Raw genomic sequence first — 22115 nt, 5'->3', positions numbered from 1 at the left:
AACTACATGCGGTCTTGTCTGCATGTACTTTTTTTTTTAGAGCTGTGACCACACAGGCAAAAACAGCTTGGTGGTTTCAGAGACACTACTCTAAGAAGCCTACCAGTTCAGAATCTAGAGGGCAAGACGGGTTGTACCCAGTGGAAGACACAGACCCTTCTGTCATCAGAAAATGCATTTTGGTTTTGTGTTCCCATGCACACCAGCGAACCTTGCTGAGCTGAACAGCTATGCTGATGAAATGAGAGAGGAATGGGCCCAGTGCAGGCAGTTGGATGGAGTAGACCAGACTTCAATAGCACGGTATAGCAGAGGGGGGGCAATCACAGGTGCCTGTGATAAAGGGTTTAGAATCTCTGTGGAGATTTCCAACTCCATCTAGTGTGTTTGCACACTAGATCCACCCTTCTGCTCTTACTCAGAACATCCCTAGCCCTTCCCTGATGAAAGTAATCCATGCACAGCCCCCAGCCTGATGGAGGTTAAACATAGTCCTGAGTAAACCAACTACCATTGCAACCTGCTACAGCACTGTGGCTTCAACAGCTACTTACACATGAACCGCCTGGTTGCCCAGGGATGGAATGGCACCGACTGACTTTATCAGATGGCCAACAACATACACAATGGAGAGGTAGATGATCGTCCTGTGAGGAAAGCAAACAGCAATGACTGAAGGTGCCAGGTGATGTACAATCCAAAACAGAGTGTTCCCGTGCTTCCTGATACAGCAGCTCTACTTGGCAGACACACAAGGAACTGGTTTGTTCCACCACTGGTATAGTAGGCAGCTATAATTCCTTTGTGCCAACTCTGAGTGCACTGGAAGAAACAGATAGGCAAATGGGTTCAGATTAAGGAGGGATAGCCCCTGCTTTGTTTGCAGACATTACTGAGCAGAATAAACTTAAAGTGTTTCAGTCTTGTCACGCATGGAAGGCTGCAAAGAGGAACATACTGTTCCGGTCCAACTCAGTTTCCAGATTACTAATAATTGGCATTTTATAGCATGTGCCTAAATGAATCCCTTGACTGGAAGGCATCCCTAGGGACAGTCAACCCACCTAACCAATACATCTAAATTAGGAGAGTGGTTTCCCCATTGTAAGTTTGTTTTAGATCCCAAGTACCTCGGAAGGACTGAGCTCATCTATCTGCCTCCCATGTGTTGGTGAGGGAGAAGAAGAAATTGGAGTAGGACAATCAAGCTCTTGAGTGTATTATATTTCTTCATCACCTTCAGGATTAAGAGATATCTATGTATTTATGTGCAGATGACATATAGAGGGAATGAAAGGACTTGTTATGACAGAGACAATAGAAGAAGTCCAATGAGCTTTGAGCATGGAAATTGTCCCTGATGCATTCAAACCCTGATTGTAACAGCTAATTTAGAGCCACATCAGAACATTCCTAAAAGCCCCTCTAAACTGTTATCCTGTCCTTGGTATTGGCCGAGGTCCAGCTACTACAGCAAAAGCCACCTCCTATTAAACTATAGGGATTACTCCAGGGAAAGTCTCTTGCCTAACACACCAAAGTCTGTGTAAGGATCTACCTTCTCATAACATCATGCTGCACAATAGATATCCCCAAATACCAATGAACATTGCTAGGTGACCTTAAATAATGAAGTTAATAAACCCTCACTGTTATTTTTTTCACTGAAAGCAGTAAGAGAACTACTGAAATGGGGAACAGAGAAAAGAAAGAACATGGATACCTCCTTAAGAACTTTCTTCTGGAAAGGCATATGGCAGTTGTTTATTTCCTGCTGAGACTCCTCTGCCAGATGTGTGTAGTCCTAGAGAGAAGGGTTCGGCTGCATTTTATCACCCCGACAGCCAAGACTCCTCAGACAATGAACAAACAGTGCCAAGCAAAGAAAGTCCTATATCCAGCAGCTCACCACCACTCTGGGGCAGATGTTGGCTCCACAAATTATCATCAGAAAGGAAGACTGCTTAAGGACTCTTACTCAGGAAGAGTTTACCTGGTTATGTTCTCATGGAGATGATTTGAGTGAACCCAGGTTTTTCAGGCATAAAAAAGGCTGTACTCATACATTCCCTATGCTGTGAAAAGCCTAAGTACACAATAGTTAGTGTCATTTCAATAGCTAGTGTCATTTCATCTGAAACTGCAAGATCTAGATGATGACACCAGTTCCTCAATATCTTTGAATCCTTCCCAGAAGCAGACCTTGGCAAACTGAGGGTTAATCACCTTACACATCACCTTCCTGAACAGTGTAGGGAAGGGTAGTGGAGGAAAAGCCTATCTGTTGCAATTAATTTGTTCCAGCTTTGTTGCCTATTGGCCCTTGGGTGTAAGAGGAGCAGGGAACAGCATGAGCAGACAAATCAGCTGTCAAGAGAAGGGAGCTGACCTTCCCGAGTGTGTCTTTGCTGCACTCTGAGCCAGCTCAAAACTGGGAGCACACACAGCACTGCCCTTGCACAGGCTGCACAGTGTCGATGCATGCTGACTGAATTAGAAAGGTGTCTTCACTTACTTGTATTTCCCCAGCCATGAGTCTGCCATGATGGCACCGATGACAGGTGTGAAATAACACAGCGCGGAGAAGGCATGGTACACAGCGGTGGAGAGATTCTCATCCCAGTGGAAGAAGCTCAAGAAATACAGTGTCAGGACAGCTAAAAGGAAACAAGCAAATCACATCAGATAATTAATGTGTATCTCTGCAGGTAAGCAGAATCACGATGGCAAGGCAACCACTGACCTGCCTAGCAATTATGAGCACTGCTGTGGAAAGATTTGTGCTTTCAGACCTGTTCCTCATAATCTCTGACACAGGAAAAGCTACAATGAGATGTATGAGTATCACGCATTCTTTGCTCACAAACATTTATGCTTACCTGAAAAATATATATTCTCTAACTTATCTTGCTGTAACCTTAGTTTGTTTATGCACATTTTCTATTTGCAGATTAGGTGCCTGTAAGATTCAATTCCCAAACACACAGATTGCACACAGCTATGAAAGACATAACACATTAGAAAACCAGGTCTGATATAGAGAGTTATATAAAAATTTAGACTGGAAGGTACATTTGAAGCCCTCTAGTCCCAACTTCTGCTCAGAACAGATACAGCAACAATGTCAGGGTACACTGTTCATACCTGCATTCCAAAATACCAATTTACTTTGAAACACAGCTGAGACTATATAGCACAGCCCCAGAACACCAGCGTGTATAGAAACCCTAGGACGGGAAAGTCACTTCCCAGACACAGGCCACATACCTCGCATGCCATAGTAGGAGAAGCGCTCGCAGAACTCATTCACCACAATGAAGGCAATGCTCAGAGGGTAGTTGGAGCCACAGAGTTTCTGTGGGAGACAAACAAGAACATATCAGCTCTGTGAAAGTCTTCACCCCAGCAACATATCCCCACAGTGCCTGGATGGTGGAGAAGAGTCCAGTTCAAAAACCAGGTGCCAATTGCTGCTTGACTGGACTGTGAGTTGGACTCAAGAGAAAGAGTGGACCTCACACCACTCTTGCTTTGATTAAGGCTCCCCAGTGAATCAGCCTGGCTGACACGGGCCCCGTAAGGACTGTCATGGGGATTTGTGGGCTGTCAGCAGCAACCATGCTTTTAGCTCCAGGAACTCCACTGGAAGGGTGCTACCACCTCCCTACTGCAATGCAAAAAGTCACTGAGATGAAAAAACACCTTTGAATGCCTTTTCTTCTACACTTCATATAAAGCTACCACCCTGCCCCAAAAGGGCTCCCTCTTCTAGCACCAGATCTTGCCTCAGAAGCTGGGAGACCCCAGGGATCTCCTGTCTGCTTCTGTGTGTGAAGCTGCTCCCTCCCACGTGACAACTGCCCTCAATCTCTGTACCTCACTTGCACCAAACTGTGCCATCACATTCACTGAAGCAGAACATCAGCCCTGTGTCCAGCATTCCCTCAGGCATGGCATCCATTTCATATTCCAAGATTGCTGGCATAGTTATGGATAATTCAATTTATTAATCAAAACTAAAAAAAAAAAACAGCGATGGGACTGTCTGAGCATGGACACTCTTGCTGAACCTGACTTTACTCCAGCTAAAATCAGCAGTTCCCAAGTGAAATACAAGGCATTAAACAGACGAGTCTTGGCATGATCTTGTGTGGGCCCCTGTCCCTCTTGCTACCCCACAGCGGTCTGAGCTAAGCAGCTTTCAGCTTCCAGCTGCTTAGTAGCTCCACTGCCTCACAACAGGAAAGCAGGTTTTCACAGCACTGCCCAGTCTCTGCCAATCAGTGGGAGAGAGGGGCTGGCCATGCTTTTGGTGAGGGACTGGGGGGAGTGTGATGTTAACAGCTGCACTTATATTTATGGTTTTAAACAGCCATGGTATGGGCCAGTGAAGTGAGATGAACTCTTCACATGCATTTCTGCGCCTCGTGTCGGAAATAATGAATTCCTGTACTTCTTCCCAGAGTACCAAATGCAAATACAGGTACCAAAATAGATGTGTTTATTCAGGTTTATTTCACCATCAAGAGACCTAAGCATATTTGGATTCCCAAAGCAACAGCACCAACTTTAGAAGAGTCTATCTTAATTATGCTGTCTTGCTCAACATTATAAAAGAGCAGCAAAAGTGAATGATTGTCAAAAAAAAATCCCAAAACCAAACTATAACTTCCCCCACCCCACTTTCCATTACTTAACCAAGCATCTCTAAAGGTAAATATTTCTGTCCCTCTTTTATATATATACACATATATTCTCTCACTATTTATGGGCTGCCTTTTTAATAAAAAACCCTTGGCCTGTTTGCTTTACTAGAGTAAATACATAATTATCCATTTCATTTTTTATTTGCTCTGAAACCATCATGCTCAGCATATGGCTTGTAAGAAAGAGTGGGCTCTCTTGAAAACAGCATTAGGGCCTTCTGCTTTTAGACTAGCCTAAAACCGGTGGCATACATAAGCTGTAAATGCACAAACACACAAACATAAGCACACACAGAATACCTTTCTACAACAGGTTTTTCATAATAAAAGAAGAAAAGCCATAAGAGGCAAATTATGTTTCCTGTGGGTGCTGGGAGGCATTTACTGAACTTTGAAGTAAAATTGTACAACAGGGATTTTTTTTCTTCCTCTCTCTCACACATTTCATAACATTTGATGGAGATGCAGAACGTGACTGTTCAAACCCAGCTGTCAGGAGCGCTGCTGCCTGAACTCACCCTCCACACCCAGTGCACAAGCCTCGGTGGATTTAGCTGCAGCGGTTTAAGGTGCAGTGACTCATTTCAGCCACTCCTGCTCTGGGACGGGCACCTCCTACAGGTGAGTAGAGGCAAGAAGGGAAAGGAGAGCAGAGGGCGGTGACTTCCCAGCTAAACCTCCCCGAGCGCCTGAGCCGGGACCCTGAGTAAGTGCTTACAAACACAGAACAACGACTTACAAGCAGGGGGACTTCCATCTGGCTTGTATGACATGAGATGGTATCAGCACTTGCAGAAACCCTCATGTGTTCTCTCCGCTGTATCACTGACCTGCCTGTGGCCTGCCTGGGCATCCAAAAGTGGGAAGCTTTCATCCATGCGGAGAGCCAGGTGCGGTTTGCTCGCTTTCGCGGAGGAGAACCTTGCTCAGCAGAGAGCCCCAGCAAAAGCAAAGAGGTTAAGCCTGGATTCATGAACGCACAGATAGTCTGCAGTGCTTAGCTACCACAGCAAGCCTGGGATCTGCAGGATTATGGACCTCTTAAAGATACTGTGGAAGTTGATAGTCTGTGTCTTTGGAAAAAAGACAGTTCGTTTAAAGAGCCTGCTACAGGAGACGTTTGTTTTCACCTCTCCTTCTTGCTGTCTAGCTGCAAAATGGAATAAAGATTAATATTTCCAAGGAGCTCTGGATATCCAATAGTTAATGTCTGCACAGTACTTATAACTGTGAGTTAAACAGTTGGCTTGCTAATGACATGACTGTGAGTTTTAAGACCAAGTATTACATATTATCCTGCAAGTCAAAGCAGCTACAATACAAGCCAAGTTCCCCCTGAATACAACGCAGTGAATAGTTTTTAGGGGTCAAGCACTCAACGAGAATTAGACTGAAAACCTGCACAAACATCAAACCTGCAAGGCAGCAATATATATTCACCTGAGTCAGGCTTTAAATCAGAGCCAAAGATCTAAACTCAAGGCTCTGGCACTACAGTAGGGCTCTAACACTCAGCAGTGGCCTGTCCTCAGTTCCTGTCCTTCCTTCTGCTTTGCAACATCTGGAGACCCTTCCCTGGTGGGTTTCATCAAACCAAGCCAATGCAGGGGCCAGCTCTCTCTGTCCCATGCACAACATCCCCCTCCACTTCAGAGAAGTAAGTCCTTTCTCACAAGAAAAGTAGTGTTCAGGAAAAAGGCAGCAATCGAAACCTTACCCTTTTTCCCAAACATTCAGATAGTTTGTGTTTCCCCTTTAAGCTGCACTTTCTTAACTTAATCAGGTTAGTGGAAGGATTTTTCCCTTGAGTTGTTAATGCTTATTTCAATGCTCTGCAAGAAAGGGTGTTTGTCTCTAGCCAGAGCACAACAGAGGAGAGAACAGAGAGATCTTGCAATGTTTAGAGCAATCTGAGCAGAAAGCAAAGCAAAGGAAACCAGCAGTAACACTCACCGGGGATTTTTTCCGAAGAGGGAAATCTCCTTTGGGGGGATCATCTCCTGCAGACATAAAATTGAACAAAGTTTCCTTGGATTCATTTCTCTGAAAAGCGTTCATCTCCCCTCTCGCCTTGTCTCCCACCATGCTATGTGGCTGTGGTGAGTTGACTGGGAAGATTTCCAACCTCAGGCATGAAGTTTGATTCAGTTTGAGTTAACCCTAATTGAGCACATTTGTGCAGCCAGGGCAGAAAGGGGAGGGAGATGCTACCCGGAAAGACAACTGCAGAGTTCAAGAGGAGTCAGGGAACACAGCCTAAATCATTCACAGGTTGGGGCTGTCAGCACTTTATGGCACAGACCTCCCTGTGGTTTGGCATGCCCCCAGCCATGGTACGTGCACCATGCCAGCACGGCACTGTAGGCTGCACAGATGTGAGCTGAATAAAAATGCCAGGTCCCAGACACACCTACAGCCTGTGGATTTAGGAGCAGAGTGTGCATCTCCCTCCCAATGTGGTAATGACAGGTTTACTCTGCAGGGATCTCATTCCACTGAAAAGCCACACATTTCAAGTTATAAACTACTAAAATGCTCATCACATCAAACCCCTGGACACTGGATGTCATGGATGCCTGCACTGTGTTAAATCATTTCTTTGCTATCTCAGGAGTGAAGTGACCCAGGGTTCATTCCCACACCAATTCCCTGGAATGACCTTGTCTTTTCCCATGGGACAGTTTAATCAAGGGGGCACAGCCAGCACTCAGAAGCAGCCCCAAACCCTGTCTCTACTTTCTATTATTCAAAAGAACACTCCAGGACTCATTAAGTGGCAAATGCAGCCTATCTGTGCTGGGAGTCCCAGAATTCCCCCTGCAGCTATGTGGGCTCAGCTCCCTGCAGGTACCCTGATGTCCTTCCTTCCATGCCCTTCCCACAGGAACAGTGGAGCCCTTCATCAGTATTCTTCCAGTGCCAGTTGCAATTACAGAGCAAAATTCACAACCTTCCCATAAACTATCCTCAGTGGTGTGTGTCTGCTGGGCTGAAAATCAGGAAGGAATTGTACCACAAATGGAAATAAGGTGGCATTTCTGAAGACAACCTCGGCGCAGTGCAGAGTTTTTTTTCTCCCTCTTACACTTGGCTTCTTTAAAAGGCAAATGTTCAAAGAATTTTTCCAAATATTTCCCCCTTATCTTATCAGCAAAGCACAGACCACACCCAGAATCCATAACTGGTAAAAGGAGGCTCCATAAACTCATCCTCAGCTCCAGCATCGACTTGCTGAAAGTGTTTGGGTATCACAAGAACCAGGTTTGCAGCTGACAAACGAGGAAACAGGCCTTTACTCACACCAGAGATCCTTAATCTGGCTTCAGTTATTGCCAACAAGACATAGAGAACACTTAGACAAGGGAATCAGATGTGACAGAGTGCACAGAGGAAGCATAATTACTCTCCACATTCCCTTATATGCTCTGGTATTGCTTTCTCTGAAAATCCCCAGGGATCCTGTTCATTGGGCAACTAAACAGGGCAGCTAAACATGAAACCCAAACTACAGATGGGGCCAGGAAGGTCTACCCATTACTTACGCCTTTATTCTTCTACAGCAGCGGCAAAGCAACAGTTTGATACCTCCCCTGTACTGCCACAGACCAGTGGATCTTCAGCCCTCCTGGTGATCTAACACCCACACAGCCTTTTCAATGGGTCCAGCCTCCAGTGAGCTCGGATTTGTCAAGCCCATTTCACAGGCAAGAGTGACTCAAAAGCAGCGTTGGGGACAGTGCAAGGAACAGACTTGTGCACATTGGTCCAGTCTCCTGCACACCAGGGTAGCACATACTCTTGTGTCCTGCAAGTCTGACCCTGTGCTAGAGACAGCAGGAGTATTTCTGATGGTGGCATCTCTTACTGCCCTAAGTATCTCTGTACAACTCCGAGTAGAAACCTGTGGTATTCTGCCATACACAGGCAAGCAGAGCAAACACAGCAGCAGAGTTATTAAAGGAGTAATACAAAAGGAAGACAGAAAAGGTTTCACTGTCTCTTGCACAGAGCTCCCACACTGCTGCAATGTGATGCCTTAATATTTTCAGCCTTCTGCAGCTATATTTCCTCTGTGTGTATACAGCCCTGTGTGTCACATAAGCTAAATGATTATTTTTTTTAATAGTAGCATGAAAAACCCTATCAGTCAGTAGGATTAACATACTACTTGTCTAATACACTGCAGAGCTTTTTAGGTCATTAGCTGCCAGAAGGTCTTCACAGATAGAAAAGGGAGAAAAGGAATTCAAATGTCTGGCAATAAATGGTAACTTGTAGCAAACAGCAAAAAATGAGTTAAGGAGAATAACTTCGCAAGCACATTAGATACAGATACAGAAGAGTACTTGATAGAAGGAGACCTGTGAGGCTGGGCTGAAAATCAGGAAGGAATTGTACCACAAATGGAAATAAGGTGGCATTTCTTTAGACAAGTATAAACAAACGGATCAAACACGGAGCGGTGGAGGCTGCAAAGCCAAGGCACAAAATGAATTACAGCTAGCAGGGGGACACAAAAGGCAATAAGAAAAGGTGTTAGAAATGCTGTCAATACTGGAGAAAGAGGAAGGAAAATGAAAGGCTGTTATTTAAACCAGAAAACAAGCAAACAAAAGCTCATCCACAGAAGCCAGAAAAGTTGTATCCTTTTGGGTTTTTTCCACTAAAAAAAGTAAATTGCAACAAGATGCCCAACACCATTACAATGAACCAATAGGAATATGGATGAAACAAGACAGAACCTGCTTAAATAATATTTGGATACCTCAAATGTACCCAGATCATTAGAGCCTGATGAAATTCACCTTCAAGTGCTGAATATGATACACTCAGGCACTTCCCATGTGGGGGGCAGAAGCATGACAAGCATCACCACTGCCTTTACAAAGGCAGGTTAGGACAACCCAGGTGTGTTCCTCCATAGCCAGAGGGATACTTGATCAGATAATCCCTTGTAAGCACCAAAAGGAGAATAAGGACTACAAAACAGCCATTTCAGGTTGGAAAAAAATGCTCTCGAACCAGACTGTTTCTTTCTTTGGTGACAGGGTAAGTGGCATAACAGCTAGAGCAGCTCTGTATGTGATATATCCTAACCCTAGTATCTCCAGTGTCTCACAAGGAAATAAAGCCCAGGTGGAATGCCCATACGGTGGACAGCTGGGAAATCTCTCTCAGAGTAGCTATCAATGATTTTCCATCAGACTAGGAAAGCGCAAAACATGCAGGTCCTCAGCTTTTCCATGAGCAAAGAGAACACCAGCACAGCCAGTGTGCTGCTCTCCTTTGTGTCCGAAACCAGGATGGAGAAGCATAGGTGAGAACAGGGTATGAATTCAAACTGGTGTTGCAAAATGGGAGAAACCATTTTGCAGCTCGGGAATGAAAAATATGACATCTGGGGAAGAAGACTACCAAACACTACTCCTATCCACTGACAGGAAAAACAGCCACAGAGACCAACTGTTCTCCATTTTCATCGAGGATGAGGGAAATAACTGACTTTATTTTCAGTAAAGATGATTTGGGCTCCTGTTTCCAATTTCCGTATCAGCAAGGACAGATAAGCACTGGAACAGAGATGGTGTGGCTGGAGCTGCAGGATTCAGGCAACCCATGATTTCCGTTATATAAGAATGTATTAGGGACTGGATAAATATCAGGTCCTGTCCCAGAGCAGGCAGATGGATGAGGTGTCCTCCTGAGTTTCTGTGAAAATCTTGTGCCAAACAACTTCACTCGGTAAGCATGAAAGCCAAGACTGCTTTCTGTATAATTTCCTCTTTTCTAAGTTATCCTTTATGCAAGTGGGGAGTCTGCAGGATGATTCATGCTTAAATGTAATATTCAACTACCAGATGCCTCGTATAGCCAGAAATTCCCATGAATAGATTTTGCTATGACTTTGAGTTCATAATTTAATTTTTTCTGGTTCCCAAATCCTCAGGAAGAAAATCTGCATTTTCCCATTGCATTTACAAACCCCCTGTTCTCACTGCTCCCTGCTGCAGTACTGTGCAACTTAAGCTGTTTATACTCAACTAATCTCTTCATTTTTACCTGCATTCATCTTGTGGTACAATCCCTTCCTAATTTTCAGCTCAGCCACACTCATCTCTTAATAATGAGTCTTATTTTTAATTCATAGACACTGGCCATACTTTTATAGCCCTTTTACCATATATGCATTTCTCTCCTCTGTCTTTATTTTCAAGATAAGGTTTTAAGAAGCCAGAAGAATGTGAGCCAGCAACACTTAGGGCTTAATGACCAGACCCTGGAAGGACATGATAACCTCTCCAGGTCTCATCTGGCTTATTTTCTCCAATTCTTTGATCACAAGAAAGAGCAGGGTTTAACTGATTTAGACAGATCAAGACTGGTTTCCATTGCCTGCAGACTTCTCCCAAACTTCAAAGTAATTTAAGAAAACGATTTATAAAATCATTTGAACAACCAGGAAAATATGCCAAGGGCCTTCAAACCCACATCTCTCCTCTATTCAACAGCCTGTATAGACTCAAAATTGTAAAGATATTTAGATTAATACCACTAACAATATAAAGTACCTAATCTGTATTTAAGTGATTGTCATCTGGTCTGTAGTCAACCTGTAACAATCCAAGGAACTTCTCATCCCTTCTCACACGTTTTTACTTCCAGTTTCTCCTATGATTAGCAAGAAGAAATCTTTTTCAATTCTCTCACCAGCTTGGGGTTCCTCGGCAGCCCGCAGCGTGCCGTCCCCCTCTGCCATGTCGGACGATTCCTGCGCGTTGGACGACCCCAGCTCTGTTGTGCCTGAAGATGAACCTTTGTTGAGCAATCCCAGCTCTCTCTCACGCTGTTGTTAATGTTTCACTTCACAACAGCAGTCCTTTGGCCGCCAACAAAATAGTTAAATTTTCATTTAGTTTTTGATCTGAAGTCATCTTCGCTCAGCTCCCAAATGTCATAGGGAATCTGCCTTTCTCGAACACAGACTCTGAGGCTGCATGGCACCTTTCATGGATGTTCACGATCAATCACTTTGCACTGCAGCTACACTACCTTTCAATAAAATTACTGCTTCTGGATGTGGACAGGGACTGGCTCTGTAACTAGGCAGGATCTATAGCTGACCATAAATCCAAATTTTTGACACTGTGCACCAGCTACAGAGCTGACCTTATCTATACATGTCTTTCAGTATCACAGAATAATAGAACGGTTTGGGCTGGAAGGGACCTTTAAAGGCCATCCAGTCCAACCCTCTGCAATGAGCAGGAACAACTTCAACTAGATCAGGTTGCTCAGAGCCCTGCCCAACCTGATTGTGAATGTTTCCAGGGATGGAGCACCCAGTAGTTAAGGTTGTGAGAAGACACAAGGTTTCATCACCTTTTGACAGACTGTCTTCAGCTCCTGGTTCTTCACATATCACATAGGAATGCAGACATAACACTGACATGCTGCTCCCCCAGACCCTTTTCCACCTTTAAGTCATGAGCTGCCTAAAAGAGGATCAACAGTTTCTGTACTCCACTTCTGCTGTTTACTACTTTCTGCTTTCTCCTGTAACCTCCTCCAAACTGCTCTTTCAGAGAGGCTTTAAGGCAACTCCTCTGCAGGGGAAAACATCAGATGTTTTCTACAGTACAGAAATGGTTTAAAGTGAAATTCTGTGGGTTCAGCAGCAGAGCAAAATTGTGTCTCCATGACCACACATCAAGTCCCTGAAGCCACCTGCATCCTTCCCCTTTTCATTACACTGAAGTCCCATCTGCTTCATGGCCACATATCTCTCATCATCACCTCAACACACAAGATACAGTCAAGGCTACAAACAGGTTACAATTCCTGCTGAACTCTGCTATTAGCTGGACAAAGGTTGACACAGGGGAATTGGGCAGGAGGACTATAAAGATGCTTCAGGGAAACACTGAGAGACATCTGAACTTAAGAGTGAAGAGAAACATGCAGCAATAGCTACTTATATGTGCAATAGTGAGCAGCCTAAGCTGATCACAGATCAAATTCCAAAATGAAATGAGGAATAAATTCCTACAGGTGATGAGTCATATGACAGAGCAACAAGGGATGCACAGCCTGAAGTGAAAGGAAGAAGAACAGCCTGAACAACTCATGAAAAGATGATGGCAAATTGTAAGGGGCTTGTGCAAGGAGGATTGAAGCAAAACTTTAACAATGGCTACAAAAGAGCAGGCTATTCACAGAAGAGAGATTAAAGAAAAGATAGATGGTAAGAAGGATTCCAGAACGTAGGAAGTATGGTCAGGATCCAGGGAGTGCTAGTCATATTATAAGAAGATATGGCATAGATAAGTACAAAGCACAGCATGGCAAAGCCAGCAGCATGAGACTCTGGGAAAGCACTGTGAAAAACAAGCAGAAAAGACATATAAGCACTACAGGCCAGAAAATGCAATAGAGAAGAAAAGCTAGACGGAGAATAATTGTTGCGAAAAATAAAAAGCTTCTCTTGGTAAAGCTTGTGACTCTATTAGAAGATTGGAAGGGGGAACCACAACAGGAAGGGCTTTTATTTCTGAACAATTTTTTAAGAGGCTGCCATAGCAAAGAAAAATTAAGATTTTTCTCTTCATTGGAGGGAATGTTCAAGCAAAACACAGGGCACGAGAGAGCTGAGGCAGGAAATGAAGAAAACTCAGCACAAACAAAATACAACCATGAATTTAAATTACTTTCTAGGCTCTCAAGATGAGAGTGTCACAAAACCTCTGAAAAAAAACAATGGAAGTTGGCTCCAGAATAAGATATGGGCTAAGGGAACTCTTGAATTCTTTTCCAGCTATTTGCCCCTCCACTTCTAAGTTGTACTTTTTGCTGTGGTATAAGGTGCCATGCACACTATGACTCAGAGCTGACTGGTAGCACTGGTTTCAGTAAGTTCAAGACATAGAGAAAATGTACACCCAGGTGCCCCAGGCAATCGGAACATGTCCAGTCCCTGGGATGTTTCTACGTTCTGCCCTTCTTGATAGTCCTTTGTTTCACCTTTATAGCAATTTAAAGCATTTTAGGAATGCTACCCCCCTTCTCAGAGACAGTCCCTAGTTGAAACAATAGCTAGTTTTACTGTTCACATAGGTACGTAAAGTCAGCAACAGAGAGAATGCTCTGAAAAAAAACCAAACAAATCCAGAAAAGGATAGCCAAAATTGGTGTGTGAGGGCATGTGACCTAACACAGTAGTTAGTTCTGTTTGACTTGCAAGGGTGCAAGTGATCAATTCTGATTGTCACAAGGTGTGCTAGTCCCTCAGACACGCAATGACACACCTGTCTGGCTCAGGCATAGCTCTCTGTTCAAAACCTCTGAATAACAGAGAGAGCCTGGAAACAGAAAAATTTGAAGATTTACCCAGTCCACTTGCCTGGAGCTGAGGCTGGGTTGTCCCCTTCATGGAGTGAGAAGGTGGGAGGTCCCTGCAGCTGGAAGAAAGATGTATGTGGCGAGGCAGAACTTTGGAAAAATACTTGAGGACCATTTGGTGTCCCAAGAACATTTTCTCCCTGGTGGTTTCAGAAGCAGGACCTTAAGATAGTGCTTTTCAGCAGCAGATCTCAGGGCATCTCAATGAGCAGATATCAGTATCTCCATTTCAGAGAGGAACAAAAGAGGGAAAAACAATCCTGATGAAGGTAGATTCCGCTGAAACCTCTTGCACGCCAGCCCAGCAATCTATCCTGTAAGCTGCCCTGCCTGTACTGTTATCACAGCAAATGAAAACCAGCTACTGATTTATTGAGCCACAGGCTCTGAGGGACAGCTCAACTCCTGAAGATATCACAGCTTGCAGCAGCCTTGGGTCTAGTGGAATGCCAAAAGACAGTCGAATCCAGTGTCCCAGTCACCCCTTGGGTACAGTGCCCTACTCTCCATGCTTACTTCCAGCCTCTGGGACAGACACTGCCCTGGGAATTTCTGCACTGATCCCTCAGTTGACCAGTACCTGCTTTCCGGTGGTGTCCCCCACACGCTCTCCCACCCAGCTCCCGAGTAAAATGCTGTTTTTACTTGCTTCAGCAAGAGGCAGCCGTGGAGGTAATGAGAACGCAGAAATCCTGTAACTACTCTATTCCTCACAACCGGCTCACAGGGTTGCCTTGAACCAGGTGGGTCTATCGGGCAGTGAAGGAAGGGGCACAGCTACAGGTTGTGATAGCAGGACCTTGAGGTTCAGTTCTGACTATGCTACTTGTCAGGCCCCTTGAGCACTTGTTTCAGGTTTCCTAACCTTAACTCCACTGGCCATACAACAACAGTCAAGCAGCACTAATCTTCTGTACATCTGGGGCAAGTGGTTTCATTCATTAATCCGGCTACGGGATTATGAGAATCTCAGAGAAGGCATTAATTTCAGTTTTCCAAATCCTTTTCCATACACCCACAGTAAACAGCCTGTTCAATGTTCTTTGCAAGTTTCCCTGTGTTAGGAGACAAAATGCACAATTTCAAATCTTTGCCATCACAGAGAGTGTATTCTCACCATAACCCAACATGCAGCTGATTTTTTGACTATAGTTTAAATCAGATTGCAATTGTGTAATCGGTATTTCATCAGGGCAAGCTGCCAGGGACAGAGAACATGTAAATCCCAAAAATACCTCTGTTCTGATAAAAAACTGTCCAGATCTAATCCACAGAGATATCAGCTGACAGTGGCCCCTCCCAGATGCAAGCACTGACAGATATGACACAACCTTCTACATTCTAGGGACTGTCATTTCCACTGAGATGTTAATCACATCCTCCCCAACCAGCCTCCTCCACCGAGGGCCAGGCAGATTAGGGGCTCATCCAAGATTCATTAACTCTGGTTCCCTGCATTTTCATAACGAGCTTGCAGTGCCATCCATTCTTTTCAGCCTCCCCCCGCAGTGATCATGGGGATCAATTTGCTAACACAGTGAGTGGGAGTAGCTCTCACCAGCTCCAGGGGGAAGCGCAGTCATGTGGGTTTTTCCTGCACCAGGTCCCAAAGGGACTGGCACAAAATTAGAGATTTTTTTTTTCCTCTTTTTTTAATGTTAATCTAAACATTCAGCATTTGGGTCTCCAGGGACACTAACACTTTGTAGCACAATTCATTTTGTCCTGGCCATCCTGTGCCCACAGTGGTCTGTTCTCCACTGGCACTCATGACAAATCCCCCCAGAACTTGGCAGGGAGAAAGGTTATTCTCTCATAGAAACAAGAACTCATCTGTGATTCTTCATCTTTATGCTAACTCCCCAAAAGAGATCCAGTTTTTCTAGGAGCTGAGTGGCATCTGATCCACCTGACATCAGTGGGATCAGGAGTGCTCAGCCTTCTCCTGATGCGACCCCAGAGAACATGTTGTCTTCCTTCTGCTCAACATGCCTTTCTCACAGGACCCCAGGCTCAGTAGCCTAACTGGAGCACATCTTTTGGCTATGACTGAACACTGAATTAGGCATTTGCTTTCACCCTCCTCTTCTATCCCCAGCCTGTCTCCTTCCTCCTGGGATCTTGCATAGGATTGTGCCATCACACAACAACTGAGTCCTGCATCACACACCTGCAAACAGCAACCCTGAACACAGAAATGGTTTTCCCATAGGCACAAAAAACCACCTCTGGTGGCTTCCAGCTTGTGGCCACCCAGAAGCTATGAAGCAGTGCTGAATGTGCTGGGCAGCAGCACAGCATGTGCCCAAGCAGCAGGCAATGTTAATGCATCCACTGCAATCTCATCTGTGGTGTGTGACAAGGGAAGATGATGTTTCTCCCCCAGCTGATGAGCAGCAGTGCTGGGTACATGCTAGTATAGGCTTTCCACCACTCCTTCCATCTCCTGTCTTTGCTGTCTGGCATTCAGTCTTTAGATATCTCCAAGTGCTCCTTAGTGAACAGAGGAGAATGCACTGGTACTCACTGTCAGAGAAAGCCATTAGTGCCAGCATTTATTAGCTTTCATAAATCCATGCCAAAAAAAATGCAATCACCTTTTTCATGACCTCCAGCTATGCCTGTGCATAACATGAGAAGATCTAGCCACCCCAGTCCTTTAAGGTCCTTTATGGCTACAAGAGAGGTATATATTCAATTGACTTCAAAGAATGTTTGAGCGCTCAGCAACTTGCATGAGATTGGTTTACAGAAATAATACTTTTCAGAAGCAAAGTGTACATGGCACTTTTTCCTCCATCTCCCATTCAGTTTTACCTCTAACAATAAATCACTAGAGAGTCAACATGGAATACCTTAGCATTGTATTCATCTAGAAATATTTCTTTCCTGTATAAACTCAGATTAATATTAATTCTCTGCAAGATAAAGGCAGCTAGAAATAATTTGATGGAATAAAACCAGTGTTCAGAATTCCTGACACTTCCCATTGTTAACAAACAAATGATCTTATAATGGTAAAGTCAGAGGAATAATTCCTCTCTTATACAAGGTCTGATTGACTAGACATGACAGATGGTGTTTTTATTACTTCCCATTCTAAAAGAGGCCTCATCTAATACAGCCGAGGCTGTGTTTTGAGTCTTAACCTCTCAGATAAGCAAACCCTGTTTCATCAGGTTAATGGATCCTTACTTGATTGAGGAAGGCAATTTTCCTTAAAGTTATTCTAATCGAGTACTCAGAGCCCAAATTGTCCTGGCTGATTGACTGCCAGCAATGGGTAAATTTCTCTACTAAGGACCATATTTATTTTCAAAGAGGGAAAACAAGTTATTATTACAGAACCAATTCTATCCTGTATTCAGTGGCTTCTCAGATACTGGCTTTTACTGCAGTTACAGAATTAAAGATAAAAGTAAAGTTAATGCAGCCTTCCTCTCAGTAGTTTTGTTAAATAACAGGAGGGAAGGAAAATTAGAGAGAGATGGCCTGCTGCCTATGGATAGCCCCTCAATTAACTGCCCCTATGATAATAACAGCTGATCCTAATTGGCACAGACCCTTTCAAACACGCTCACTCCAACCTGTCATGCTGCATCAGCCCCCAAATTGAGTGCTGTCAGCGCAAGTAACTTTGCCACCAGGCTGAGAAGTGACAGAGGACTATCTACCTTCTGAAAGAAAAGCTCTGAAGGAAAACCTGTGCCTGAAGGAAGATCCCTTTAAGTGCCATCTCCTGTATGGCTTCTGGCTCCACAAGCAGTTTGGTGCTGCAGCTGCATGGGAGCACAGTGACAGCCCATATGGAGATAGGGATCATAGTGCCCTGCTGCCTTGGCTCTTCGCTGACTCCAGTCTCTGCAGGCAGAAACTGTGCCAACCATGGGGCTGTCCAGGCTGCTTAAAGAAGCAGATGAGAGGCCTGACCTCTCCTACTCTCTTCCACCTATCTAAAAGACTGATCCAGCAACTGAGCCCCTGTGAGGACAAGGAGAAAGAGCAACCATCCCAAGGTCATGAAAAAAAAAAACCCAGCCACAGAAACAAGAACTGGGCCCACAACTCCTGAAGGATCATTCAGTTAGTGATTTTACTTCTCAATGCACATATTAGCTTTTCATACAGCCTCACAAGCAGAATTGGTAGCCCTGATGCCCCATCAGACATTCAATACTGGATTTCCACCTCCAGAAAATCTGACTCCCAGGAGCCTTAGCTGGAGTTTGCAGAGCAGGCAAAGTGAGCTACTTAATACTAAGTTTCCTTTGCCATTTTCAGAGCAGCTGAGCTGTTTTCCTAACAGCTCTGGTGAAGTTATTGATGCCTCTAATGAAACAATCATTATCAATAATTTTTATTTGCCAGCCACCAGATTTTAGGGCTTTGTCAGGCAGAGTATTACACTGTAATATCAAGGCAGGAATCTTTAAAACAGTGGTTATTCTGGAGGCATGATAAAGATACAGATACCAGGTGAAAATGGTGTGTTTGAAACAGAGGCTCCCAAGCCAAAGTCAGGAAGTATGGCTGAGCTCAGGCTCAAGGATCAGAAGATCCCAAGCTTTCTCAAATGTCTCTGTTTCGGGTCCTGTCATGTAGCCTGTCACATTTTAAACACACAGCACACTTTGGGAGAGGCAGCCTTTTAAAACAGTGCTCTCCTTGAATATCATTGTGGGGTTGATTGCAGGCACCTTTGGGCTCAGAGCAAGTACCACTGGTAATTGTTCAGACAGGGATCAATAGAGAGGCATAACTTAAAAAACACGTTACTTGTGGAGACAGCCTCAGGGGACAGCCCTGAAACAGCCCCCACAGTTAAACAATCCCAAATTAGGCATCCATCCTTGTTAATTACAGATGGAAAATAAAACATCAGAGCAGCAGGAGGAAAGGATGAGCTTGACTCTTACTAGGTCTCATCTGTTACATCAGTTCTGTAAATGAGCAGCAGAGAGCTTGTCCCTGGGCCTGATGCAAACTTCCATAAATCAGGAACATAAGCAAATTTCACTCCCATCCAGTTTCCAGTGTCTGGGAATAGCTGACTCCAGCTGCTTTGGAACTGCAAAGTGGCTCCACAGCTATTGGGTAAGCTGCCCCAGTAGGTTCCTCATTGCCTTTATTGAGTGTTGGGTCAGATGCCATGCACACAAGTGTCTGTGATCAATGAACCCATGATTTGCTAGTTCTGCCCAAGGACTTATTCACAGTTAATGCAAACCAACTTCATTCATGAAACTGGCTGGAAATCTCATCAAAACAGGCTTTGCAGAGAGATTTCTGACACTTTTGCTTCCTGCACTGGCTGAAAATAGAGCAACAAAAGACATCAAGCCTCCTCTGAGTTATTTTGTCAGATCTGAAGATGGGTAATTAATTCACCAAAAAAAAAAAAAAAAGTAGCTTGCTCATTTTCTGCCTTTTGCTTCCCCCCCCGACCCCCCGAACAGCCAGGCTTTTTCCTTAGGTTTGTATGTTTTTCAGAACAATTTGTCAAGAAGTTTCTGCAAACAATTTCAGGTAATTAACAGCACTAGTGATCTGCAATATATGCAAGCACAACAGGACACATAGGGTTACATGATATACTTCCCAGTTTTTCACCTGGATGAGCATACATATTAGTAACAGGTTTGCAACACAGGTTTGCACAACTCTCACTCTGAAGCTCTTTCATGGATATTTTGGATACTTGCCTCAAACAGCCCACTCCCACAAACATTCCACACGCAATGTCTGTCTGTTCAAGCACTCCCAGCCAGGGAATGCGGAAAGAACAGGAATACAATCAAAGCACATTACTTACGGAAATCTCTGCAGCGGGTCTTAAACAAAGGTGTCAGTGGAGTGTCCCCAGATGGAGGGATTTCCATTAAGAAAGCAGTGGAATGGTCCAGTACAAAAGAAGAGCACTATGAACTGTTTAAACTTCAGGATGTGTCCGAGATAAATGTAGGGTATGAATATAAGGTTATTTCTTCTTGTACCCACAAGCAGCACTTGTACTCCATGGTAACATAGAGAGAACAAATGGCAAAACAACACTTGGCCTCACAGTAACATTGTTCTGTTTGCTGTCCCTGAAGACTTTCAGTTAATCTTTATCTGTGGGTTTGGCCAGAGAAATGTACTGGTGAAACTCCCCTCTCTGATTTCTCTGTGCAAACTTAAAGCTTCTTGGAGGACTCATTAACTCTTTACTTCATGCGTTTCAGGGTTGTCTTCTGTATTTTCTGTACCACTCAGTGGCTTTGTAAGTGTAGAGTTATCGGTGAGGTCTTTTCCCAACTTGCACACATTCCAGAGCAAGGCTCCTGAAGAAACAGCTGGTCCTACAGGGAAGATAGATAGCTAAAACAAGTACATTGTTGGAGCTAGCTTGACCAGAGACCTGGTCTCTCTCAGACCTAGATCTTCCTCCTTTTCTCACATTCCCTGTTGGGGAATGGAAAACAACTCAAAGGATTTGGCTATATCAAGCCAACTTACCAAAAGCGATCAGCATCAGAATTGATGCCATATGTTTTCAAGAATTCATATTCAGCTTAATGCCTAAAATTAGATTTAGGCTTTGGTGAATGGCAAGCAGTGGGGAAAACTCACTGACTATTCAGCTTCTCCAATAAGCCAGTCTGCCTGTGAGTGCTGAACATTTCCCAGGCACCCCCACTTTCTACACATACAAGAATCACTTTGCTACTCAAGTGCAGCTTGTAGCAAAGTAGGAGAAAGACAGGCAGGTAGAAATGTGTTACTAAGACAAAATAACCTTGAGTTAACTTTAACTGTCTGAGAAATAAAAGAAGCTTTCCCTTTCTTCAGCCTTGACTTCATAATCTACCGTACAACTGAAATTTGCTACTCCTGAGAGTTGGCATGCTGCAGAAGGACAGAGCTTGGCACAGGTGGCTGGCTGGCCATCCACCCAAGCACTCCATGCCCCTATCCCCACAGCACCCAAACACCTCAAAGGCACCAGCAGCTTCCCCCTGCTTTAGGCAGGGCTCTAGAGAGTGCAATTATTTCAGTCCAAATGCTCAGGTTGCTAAACCACCTGCAGCATGTTAGTTGTGAAATAAGAATGATTGATGAGCAGCATACTAATCATTTTAGAGAAGATAAACCAGACCTTCAAGATGCTTGTGACAGAATAATTCAGAGGACATGATAAAATGCCACTGCATCCCTTGAGATTAAGAAACCTGATGCTCCTGTCACCTAGGCTCTGCATTTCCCATGGAGCCAAACCTGCAGTAAAATGGTTTGATAGGAATAATCTCCTCCTTGGGCATTTGCAGGACTGCACTGGAGTGAGGACACTCACTGTGTGAGGGTCCCAGACCTCAGTAGCAGCTGGCTGCCCAGGGAACCCAGCTCATTCCCATGGTGAGGACCCTGTAAACCCTTGGGGTCTGGTGGCTTCCAGGCTCCCTGGCATAGAGGCAGGAGCCTGAAAGTCCCAAACCAAGCTTGTCATTTCCATTGCTGCTTCTGGTAGGGAATCACAGACTTCTGGGATCTTCTACTCACTTGGACAGGCCCAAGTCTGCTCCTTCCCTTCAGACTGCAGTAACTAGCTTTAAAGCTACATATGCTGAGTTATGGATATGGAACCCTCCTCATAAAGAGCAGACAGGGAAAATCAAGGATGGAAAGACAGGAATTCAGGCACTGATGGCTGCGAGGTCACCAAGGAGAGGAAGGAAGAGAAGAGATACAACATGAAGGGAGCTCAATTTGCCACAAAAACCATAGACAGTGATATAAAAAGCTTCATAAAATATTCCTTTTGCCTCAGAGTTCACTCATAGGAAGAAATCTGTCAAGGCAAACAGGCCCCAAGGAAACACCACCCGGGAAATGTTCAGGCAGTTCTGCTCAGTCCCCTCAGAACATTATCAACCAAAGTATTGTCCAGCCCTGTTTTCACTGACCTGATGTATTAAAGAGGTCAAGGCTCTTTTCAACCAGCAGCACTTGGTATGTGGAGCAGCTCCAGCTCATCAC

The 22115-nt window shown here is 44.4% G+C and overlaps 1 protein-coding gene across 6 annotated transcripts in view; it reads right to left on the bottom strand.

The window, feature by feature from the left end:
- SLC15A2 (solute carrier family 15 member 2) overlaps nt 1-20425 on the bottom strand; it is a 62104-nt gene extending 41679 nt beyond the window's left edge. Inside the window, exons 1-6 of one of the 6 annotated variants that reach the window (XM_064661398.1) lie at nt 19915-20425; nt 6660-6706; nt 5537-5627; nt 3268-3355; nt 2516-2657; nt 555-647 (exon numbers count right to left, since the gene is read on the bottom strand). In XM_064661398.1, the coding sequence (XP_064517468.1) occupies nt 555-647; nt 2516-2657; nt 3268-3355; nt 5537-5627; nt 6660-6703 (458 nt within the window). In that variant the 5' untranslated portion in view covers nt 6704-6706; nt 19915-20425. Of the gene's footprint in view, nt 1-554; nt 648-2515; nt 2658-3267; nt 3356-5445; nt 5479-5536; nt 5628-6659; nt 6912-11414; nt 11547-19914 lie in introns of those variants that run through there. The other 5 variants (XM_064661401.1, XM_064661404.1, XM_064661403.1 and 2 more) reach the window with 5 other exon arrangements.
- Nucleotides 20426-22115: the final 1690 nt, after the last annotated feature.

The sequence above is a fragment of the Pseudopipra pipra genome, chromosome 7 (genome assembly GCF_036250125.1).
Source record: "Pseudopipra pipra isolate bDixPip1 chromosome 7, bDixPip1.hap1, whole genome shotgun sequence".
NCBI classification, from domain to species: domain Eukaryota; kingdom Metazoa; phylum Chordata; class Aves; order Passeriformes; family Pipridae; genus Pseudopipra; species Pseudopipra pipra.
This window is presented reverse-complemented; position numbering and strand designations above follow the sequence as displayed.